The following is a 9,334-nucleotide window of genomic DNA, read 5'->3' as shown; positions in this document are numbered from 1 at the left end:
TGCCTCTCTGCCTACCTGTGATCTCTGTCTGTCAAATAAATCAATAAAATCTTTAAAAAAAAAACTCTTGAATTTATAGTAATATTTCAAATTATGATAGGATAGGTAGAAAAAGTTAAGAAATAATTCTTTTTTAGTGGTTTAGATGTTTATTATTGATTGTAATTAAAGGCTGGAAATCACTGCAATACCCATCATTAAAATTCTACTAAGTAATATAGAACTTTCATATATACGAGACTAGAGTAAACCATACCATAAAACAGAACACTATCTTTATTAGAGGACATTATTTGTTACAAAGGAAAAAATTGAGAGCAATATATACACAAAAGAGGAATAATCCTCAAGATGTATCAAGTGAAGAAAATGGTACAGAGCCATTCATTCATTCTGCTTGCTTTTCTTTTTGGTATACTTGTATATAACATTTCCTTTTAAATCATGCCTCATTTCTCATATCTTCGTGCTGTACTCAAAAGTAGGGTGGCATGTCCTTCTCAGGCAGTTCTGTTTAGAAATCAGCACAACATGCTCTTTTTGTATCTTTCCTCCCTTTTCCACAGTGTTGCAAACACAGCGACTATTTGGTCCATAACTCGGGACAGTAGAAAGAACACCAGCTTTGGATCTGTTTAGACCTATGTCTGCTGCATAATTGAAATCTTAGGCAAGTAAGTTACTTGAATTTTTCTGAATCTGAATTTTCTCTCTTGGCATATGGCAACAAAAATATGTATATATCTATCTACTATGAAGACTAAAGGAGCTGAAGCTCATAAGCACTCAGCACAATGCTAGGTGCACAAAGAGCATCATAAATGACAATTATTAATTTAATTAAATCTAAGGGACTTGTTTAGATTTTATAAACTCTTCTTTTCCAATTCTCCTTGAATAAGTACACTGTAACACCCTAGTCTTCCCTGGTAAGCTACTTTTGAAAGTTAAGTAATTATGTGTTTTCCCGATTCTTTTAAGCACCTTTTAAAGCAACGTTACCTATTTCACACCCACATAGTACTTTATTTTATTTTATTATTCTAAACCTAACCACAAAGTACTTTAAGAAAAATGTTCTCTGTTGTCTTGATTTCAGAAGAGAGTTTACTTTCTTTGGATGATTTTGCACAATTATTATTTAATGTATCTGTATACATTACAAGTTAAATACTACATATTATTTATTATATAGAAGCCTGTCTAGAAAAACAGCCACAATTTAAAATAGGTCAGTTGTGTGGACTGAAAGCTAAAACCTGGGATATGTTCTATTAGACTTCCTTATTGATCTAAATTATATTATACGAATATAGCCTTTTAAAGTAATTTAATTTTAAGGTAATTTTAATACAATTTTTATTTCTTCATTTTCAGTTCTTTCAGCCTGGTATGGCAGAAAAACCAATGTGTATGTCCACACAAATACCCCATGATGAAGATATAGTTGAGTATATCTTTTAAATAGAACTTTCCATTTTTTACTTTAATGAGATTGAATAATTTTAAAATATTAACTCAGTAAAATGATATAGATATAGATGATAAAGGCTCATGTTTGTTATGTTTGCACATGAATTAACTTTTATATTGATTGGAGTTAAATATCAATAATGGTTTGAATAGTCATTGCCTGTTTCTTTACTTTACAGACCTTTTCAGTAGTGCAAAAGAGTATTCCTATTTAACACCAAAGAATAACAAATTAAAACTCCAGAACTTTCCATTAGCTGAGAAGAATAGCCTTACTTTGATGTGGGTATTTGTGGAACTTTATGTGCTGATAATAAATAACTTCTAAATGAATTATTCTAGGAAATAGTTGGGTAACTCCTTGCTTATTTATTTGCTCAGTGGGAGATTGAACCAAGTTTCATTTTAAGATTATCTCTGTACTAGGGATAATATATAATAATTCACATAAAAATTTAACTAAAAAGAGTAGAATGCCTGAATGGGTGAAAACTCAGTTTTGAATCCTTTTTGAGCAGAATTTCAAATATATGCATGAATATTGATCTATGTTAAATAATGTTCTTTTATGTCTTTTTTAAAAATTTAAATTCAGTTAGCCAAGGTTTTTGACATAATGTTCAATGATACATTAGTTCAGTACAACACCCAGTGCTCATCATATCATGTGTCCTCTTCAATGCCCACCACCCAGTTATCTCATCCCCCTACCCATATCCCTTTCTGCAACCCTCAGTTTGTTTCCTGGAATCAAGAGTATCATATGGTTTGTCTCCCTCTCTGATTTCTTCCCTTTCATTCCCCACACCCCCATTGTCTTAACCACTAATGGCTCTCTTCGAGGTGTTTTCTCTTCCTCTAAACATGCAGGTTTTTCTATATCCAAACTACAATTTTTTTTTCTTTTCCTTCTCACTGGTGCTCCTTTGGAGTGAATGTCTTATTCGATTTTATTTCTGTATCAGTCACACTTTTGAAATAACACTTGATCCACCTTTCATCTTCACTGCTTTTTAAATCACTGTCAAAGTATTGTTTCAGAAACTAAACCATTGACTTATGTCCATTCCATATTTTCTTTGATCCCCCCTTTGCATTAAACCATGGTGAACACTCCTTTGTTTACATGATATTAAAACAATAAAATTTTAGAAATAGAAGGGATTTGAAAGGCCAATAGTCAAACTTAAATCTGATATATAAATGCTTGCTATACATCTTTTTTTTTCACTTTTTAAAATTTCTTTTCAGCGTAACAGTATTCATTGTTTTTGCACCACAACCAGTGTTCCATGCAATATGTGCCCTCCATATTACCCACCACCTGGGTCCCCAACCTCCCACCCCCAGCCCCTTCAAAACCCTCAGGTTGTTTTTCAGAGTCCATAGTCTCTCATGGTTCATCTCCCCTTCCAATTACCCTCAACTCCCTTCTCCTCTCAATCTCCCCATGTCCTCCATGTTCTTTGTTATGCTCCACAAATAAGTGAAACCATATGATACTTGACTCTCTCTGCTTGACTTATTTCACTCAGCATAATCACTTCCAGTTCCATCCATGTTGCTACAAAATTTGTATTCAAGTATTCATCCTTTCTGATGGAGGCATAATATTCCATCGTGTATATGGACCACATCTTGCTTATCCATTCGTCCGTTGAAGGGCATCTTGGTTCTTTCCACAGTTTGCTGACTGTGGCCATTGCTGCTATAAACATTGGGATACAGATGGTCCTTCTTTTCACACATCTGTTCTTTGGGGTAAATACCCAGTAGTGCAATTGCAGGGTCATAGGGAAGCTCTATTTTTAATTTCTTGAGGAATCTCCACAATGTTCTACAAAGTGGCTGTACCAACTTGCATTCCCACCAACACTGGAAGAGGGTTCCCCTTTCTCCACATCCTCTCCAACACATGTATTTTCCTGTCTTGCTAATTTTGGCCATTCTAACTGGTGTAAGGTGATATCTCAATCTGGTTTTAATTTGAATCTCCCTGATGGCTAGTGATGATGAACATTTTTTCATGTATCTGATAGCCATTTGTATGTCTTCATTGGAGAAGTGTCTGTTCATATCTTCTGCCCATTTTTTGATATGATTATCTGTTTTGTGTGTGTTGAGTTTGAGGAGTTCTTTATAGATCCTGGATATCAACCTTTTGTCTGTACTGTCATTTGCAAATATCTTCTCCCATTCCGTGGGTTGTCTTTTTGTTTTGTTGACTGTTTCCTTTGCTGTGCAGAAACTTTTGATCTTGATGAAGTCCCAAGAGTTCATTTTTGCTTTTGTTTCCTTGGCCTTTGGAGACATATCTTGAAAGAAGTTGCTGTGGCTGATATCGAAGAGGTTACTGCCTATGTTCTCCTCTAGGATTCTGATAGATTCCTGTCTCACATTGAGGTCTTTTATCCATTTCGAGTTTATCTTTGTGTACGGTGTAAGAGAATGGTCAAGTTTCATTCTTCTACATATCGCTGTCCAGTTTTCCCAGCACCATTTATTGAAGAGACTGTCTTTTTTCCATTGAATATTTTTTCCTGTTTTGTCGAAGATTATTTCACCATAGAGTTGAGGGTCCATATCTGGGCTCTCCACTCTATTCCACTGGTCTATGTGTCTGTTTTTATGCCAGTACCACGCTGTCTTGGTGATCACAGCTTTGTAGTAAAGCTTGGAATTGGGTAACGTGATGCCGCCAGTTTTATTTTTGTTTTTCAACATTTCCTTAGCAATTCGGGGTCTCTTCTGATTCCATACAAATTTTAGGATTATTTGCTCCAGCTCTTTGAAAAATATCGGTGGAATTTTGATCGGAATGGCATTAAAAGTATAGATTGCTCTAGGCAGTATAGACATTTTAACAATGTTTATTCGTCCAATTCAAGGGCATGGAACAGTCTTCCATCTTTTTGTGTCTTCTTCAATTTCTTTCATGAGTGTTCTGTAGTTCCTCGAGTACAGGTCCTTTACGTCTTTGGTTAGGTTTATTCCCAGGTATCTTATGGTTCTTGGTGCTATAGTAAATGGAATCGATTCTCTAATTTCCTTTTCTATATTTTCATTGTTAGTGTATAAGAAAGCCACTGATTTCTGTACATTGACTTTGTATCCTGCCATGTTACTGAATTGCTGTATGAGTTCTAGTAGTTTGGGGGTGGAGTCTTTGGGGTTTTCCATGTGAAGAATCATGTCATCTGTGGAGAGAGTTTGACTTCTTCCTTGCCAATTTGGATACCTTTTATTTCTCTTTGTTGTCTGAGTGCATTGCTAGAACTTCTAATACTATGTTGAACAAGAGTGGTGAGAGTGGGCATCCTTGTCGTGTTCCTGATCTCAACGGGAAGGCTGCAAGCTTTTTCCCATTGAGGATGATATTTGCTGTGGGTCTTTCATAGATAGATTTTATTAAGTTCAGGAATGTTCCCTCTATCCCTACACTTTGAAGCGCCTTCATCAGGAACGGATGCTGGATTTTGTCAAATGCTTTTTCTGCATCAATTGAGAGGACTATTTGGTTCTTCTCTCTTCTCTTATTGATTTGTTCTATCACATTGATTGATTTGCGAATGTTGAACCACCCTTGCAACCCAGGGATGAATCCCACCTGGTCATGGTGGATAATCTTTTTAATGTGCTGCTGGATCCTGTTTGCCAGGATCTTGTTGAGAATCTTTGCATCCATATTCATCAGTGATATTGGTCTGAAATTCTCCTTTTTGGCAGGGTCTTTGCCTGGTTTGGGGATCAGGGTAATGCTGGCTTCATAAAAAGAGTCTGGAAGTTTTCCTTCTGCTTCAATTTTTTGGAACAGCCTCAGGAGAATTGGTGTTATTTCTTCTTTGAAAGTTTGGTAGAATTCCCCAGGGAATCCGTCAGGTCCTGGGCTCTTGTTTTTTGGGAGGTTTTTGATCACTGCTTCAATCTCATTGCTAGATATCGGTCTATTCAGGTTGTCAATTTCTTCCTGGTTCAATTTTGGGAGTTTGTAGCTTTCCAGGAATGCATCCATTTCATCTAGGTTGCTTAGCTTATTGGCATATAACTGTTGGTAATAATTTCTGATGACTGTTTCTACTTCCTTGGTGCTAGTTGTGATCTCTCCCTTTTCATTCATAATTTTATTAATTTGGGCTTTCTCTCTTTTCTTTTGGATCAGTGTAAACCAATCTTATTGATTCTTTCAAAAAACCAGCTTCTAGTTTCATTGATACGTTCTAATGTATCTCTCATTTCTACCGCATTGATCTCTGCTCTAATCTTGATTATTTCCCTTCTTGCGTGTGGAGTTGGTTTGATTTGTTGTTGATTCTCCAGTTCTTTAAGGTGTAGAGAGAGCTGGTGTATTCTGGATTTTTCAATGTTTTTGAGGGAGGCTTAGATGGCTCTGTATTTCCCCCTTAGAACCGCCTTTGCTGTATCCCATAGGTTTTGGACCGAAGTGTCTTCATTCTCATTGATTTCCATGAATTGTTTAAGTTCATCTTTGATCTCCTGGTTGATCCAAGCATTCTTAAGCAAGGTGGTCTTTAGCTTCCAGGTGTTTGAGTTCCTTCTGAACTTTTCTTTGTGATTGAGTTCCAATTTCAAAGCATTGTGATCTGAGAATATGCAGGGAATAATGTCAGTCTTTTGGTATCGTTTGAGTCCTGGTTTATGAGCGAGTATGTGGTCTATTCTGGAGAAGGTTCCATGTGCACTTGAGAAGAACGAGTATTCTGTTGTTTTAGGGTGGAATGTTCTGTATATGTCTATGAGGTCCATCTGGTCCAATGTTTCGTTCAATGCTCTTATTTCTTTATTAATTTTCTGCTTCGATGATCTGTCTATTTCTGAGAGAGGCGTATTAAGATCTCCTACTATTATTGTATTCATATCAATATGACTCTTTATCTTGATTAATAGTTTTCTTATGTAATTGGGTGCTCCCATATTGGGGGCATAGATATTCACAATTGTTAGATCATCTTGGCGGATAGTCCCTTTAAGAATTATGTAGTGTCCTTCTGTATCTCAGACTACAGTCTTTAGTTTAAAATCTAATTTATCTGATATGAGAATCGCTACCCCGGCCTTCTTTTGAGGCCCATTGGCATGAAAGATGCTTCTCCATCCCTTCACTTTCAGTCTGGGTGTATCCTTAGGTTCAAAATGGGTCTCTTGTAGACAACATATGGATGGGTTCTGTCGTTTTATCCAATCTGCAACCCTGTGTCGTTTTATGGGCGCATTTAGGCCATTCACATTGAGCATGATTATTGAGAGATAGGTTGTGATTGACATCGTGTTGCCTTTGAAGTCTTTCTGTCTATAGATTGTTTCTATATTTCTGTTCAATGGTATTCTTAGGATTTTTTCTCTTTTATAGGACCCCCCTTAATATTTCCAGCAGTGTCGGCTTGGTGGTTGCATAGTCTTTTAAGCCTTGCCAGTCTTGGAAACTCTTTATCTCTCCATCCATTTTAAATGTCAGTCTTGCTGGATAGAGTATTCTTGGTTGCATGTTCTTCTCATTTAGTACTCTGAATATATTTTGCCAGCCCTTCCTGGCTTTCCAGGTCTCTGTGGAAAGGTCTGACATTATTCTAATGGGCTTTCCTCTGTACGTAAGGAGCTTTTTTGTCCTAGCTGCTTTTAAGAGGGTCTCTCTTGAAACATAATTCCTCATTCTAACTATAAGGTGTCGTGAGGACTTTTGAGAATTTAAAATCTTGGGAGGAAATCTCTCTGCCTCTAGTACATGAACGTTGTTTCCATTCATGAGATTGGGAAATTTTTCATAGACAACTTCTTCCACTATATCTTCTAGACTTCTTTCTTTTTCCTCCCCTTCAGGGATTCCAATAATTCTGATGTTGGAACGTTTCATGGCATCATTTATTTCCCTGATTCTGTTTTCGTGGCTTCTGAGCTGTTTGTTCCAGGCTTCCTCCTGATCCTTTCTCTCTATCTGTTTGTCCTCCAGATCACTAATTCTATCTTCTGTCTCAGTTACCCTAGCTTTTAGAGAATTTAGATTAGATTGGAACTCATTGAGAGCGTTTTGAACATCATCCCTGGTGGCTTTCAGTTCTGCCCTAACATTGTGAACATCATCCCTGGTGGCTTTCAGTTCTGCCCTAATCAATTCTGTTTGGTCATCCATGGCTTTCTCCAACCTAGCTATTGCCTGGATAATTGTTAGTCTGAATTCCTTTTCTGACATATTGTCTATGTTGATAGCCATTAGCTCTGTTGCAGAAGGCCCATCCTCTGTATTTTTCTTCTTCTGTTGGGTATTCCTCCTCCTAGTCATTTTGGAAAGAGATGACTGAACAGATGCAGCTGGACTTATAGATTGTGGTGCAGTCAATGTGCACCCTGGAACGCTTCTGTGCAATCAGGATTCCCCACCCAAATGAGAGGAAAAAGAAAAGAAAAAGAAATAGAGAAGAAGAAAGAAAAAAAAGGGGAAAGAAAAAAGGAAAAAAAAAAGAGAGAGAGAGAGATAGGAAAAAAAGGGAAGATAAAAGAGAAGGCTCAGCCCAAATGGGCCACAAGGTAAGATTTATGAAGTATACAAACAAAAACAGACAAACAAAAAGACTGATAAAAGTATATGACAAGAGAAAAAAATATATATATAAGCAAAAAAAAGGGAAGAACCTCATCAGAAAGAACCCCAAGTATAAGATTTATATATTATCAGGACAAACACAAATTCACAGAAACACTGACAGAAGGAAAAATTGGGAGAATGGTTATAGATTCTCAGTGTGGGTGAGGAAGGTTATTTTGATTCTTCCTGAAGGTATCTTGATGTTTTTGTTAAGGGACTCAACTTTCCTAAGTTACAGGGGGATTAGAAACTGGTTTGCCTATAGGAGTAGCATTGATTGGGGAAAGGGGATTACCTTGAAGTTTAACTCTATATGTACAGTAGAAAATAAAAATTAAAAAAGAATAAACTAGACTAAACTAAGTTAAAATTTAAAAAGAATTAAAAAAATAGAAAAGCAAAAGAAAAACACGGGTGTATGTATCAAAAAGTTCAGGTTAGAAGGTTATTAAAGAATTTGATGTACTGGACATCTCAGTGTGGTGTTAAATAGGTTAAAAAATTATCTGTATGTATAAAAAAAAAGAACCAGAATATTGGTAAAGAGTTAAAAATAGAAGTTGTATTTATGAAGTAGTGGTGGTTGTTCTCTTGTAGTCTTTTTTTCTTCCTTCCTGGTTGGTTTTCTGGGGGAGGGGCCTGCCACGTGGGTTTTCAGACAATGATGTTCCCTGAGTTAGGTCCTCCCGCTCCCCTCAAGGGGGTGGGCTCTGAGGAAACTGTTTTTTTCAGCCTTTTGTTCTCTGGGGGTTTTTATGTTCTTTCATCTGCTTTCTCTCGCCTTGACAGCTTTTGATGGTTTTTGGAGGTTTAGAGGAGAGCAAACTGCACCCCAACCTCCCTCTCAGAGAGAAGCCCCAGAATGTTTTGGAAAAGCTGCTGGCTGAGTCGGTTCTGAGTCACTGTCCCTGGGGATGCAGGAGCTCCTCGTTGTACCCAAAACCAGGGCAGCGGTGGCTGTCTAGGCAGCTCCAGACCGCCAGAGAGGTTCCGAGCAGAGATCGCACACTGAGATTTTCCCACTGTCCCGGGCTGGGAATGTCTGGTTTTTCTGGCTGCCAGAGCTCCAGGCTAGCGCCTATGAGCACGTATCCCAAGGGAGGGTGTGGGATGCCCGCGTTTCAGGATTGCCGTCTGGCCAGACTCCCAGCTCCTCACGGGAGCCAGACCCCACTCGTTCTCGGGCACACTGGCATTCAGGCGCACTGGCGGCTCAGGGATGGAGACCTGATTTCTCTGCCACACTCTCTCTGGCTCAGCGCC

At 37.7% G+C, this 9,334-nt stretch overlaps 1 protein-coding gene across 1 annotated transcript in view; it reads left to right on the top strand.

Moving 5' to 3' along the window:
- The first annotated feature begins 613 nt into the window (after nucleotides 1-613).
- SEPTIN14 (septin 14) overlaps nucleotides 614-9,334 on the top strand; it is a 166,905-nt gene continuing 158,184 nt past the window's right edge. The window contains exons 1-2 of the mRNA XM_045993586.1: nucleotides 614-674; nucleotides 1,378-1,446. Coding sequence (XP_045849542.1) covers nucleotides 1,393-1,446 — 54 coding nt within the window. The 5' untranslated portion in view covers nucleotides 614-674; nucleotides 1,378-1,392. The remainder of the gene's footprint in view (nucleotides 675-1,377; nucleotides 1,447-9,334) is intronic.

Source organism: Meles meles, chromosome 21 (assembly GCF_922984935.1).
Source record: "Meles meles chromosome 21, mMelMel3.1 paternal haplotype, whole genome shotgun sequence".
Taxonomy (NCBI): Eukaryota; Metazoa; Chordata; class Mammalia; order Carnivora; family Mustelidae; genus Meles; species Meles meles.
This window is presented reverse-complemented; position numbering and strand designations above follow the sequence as displayed.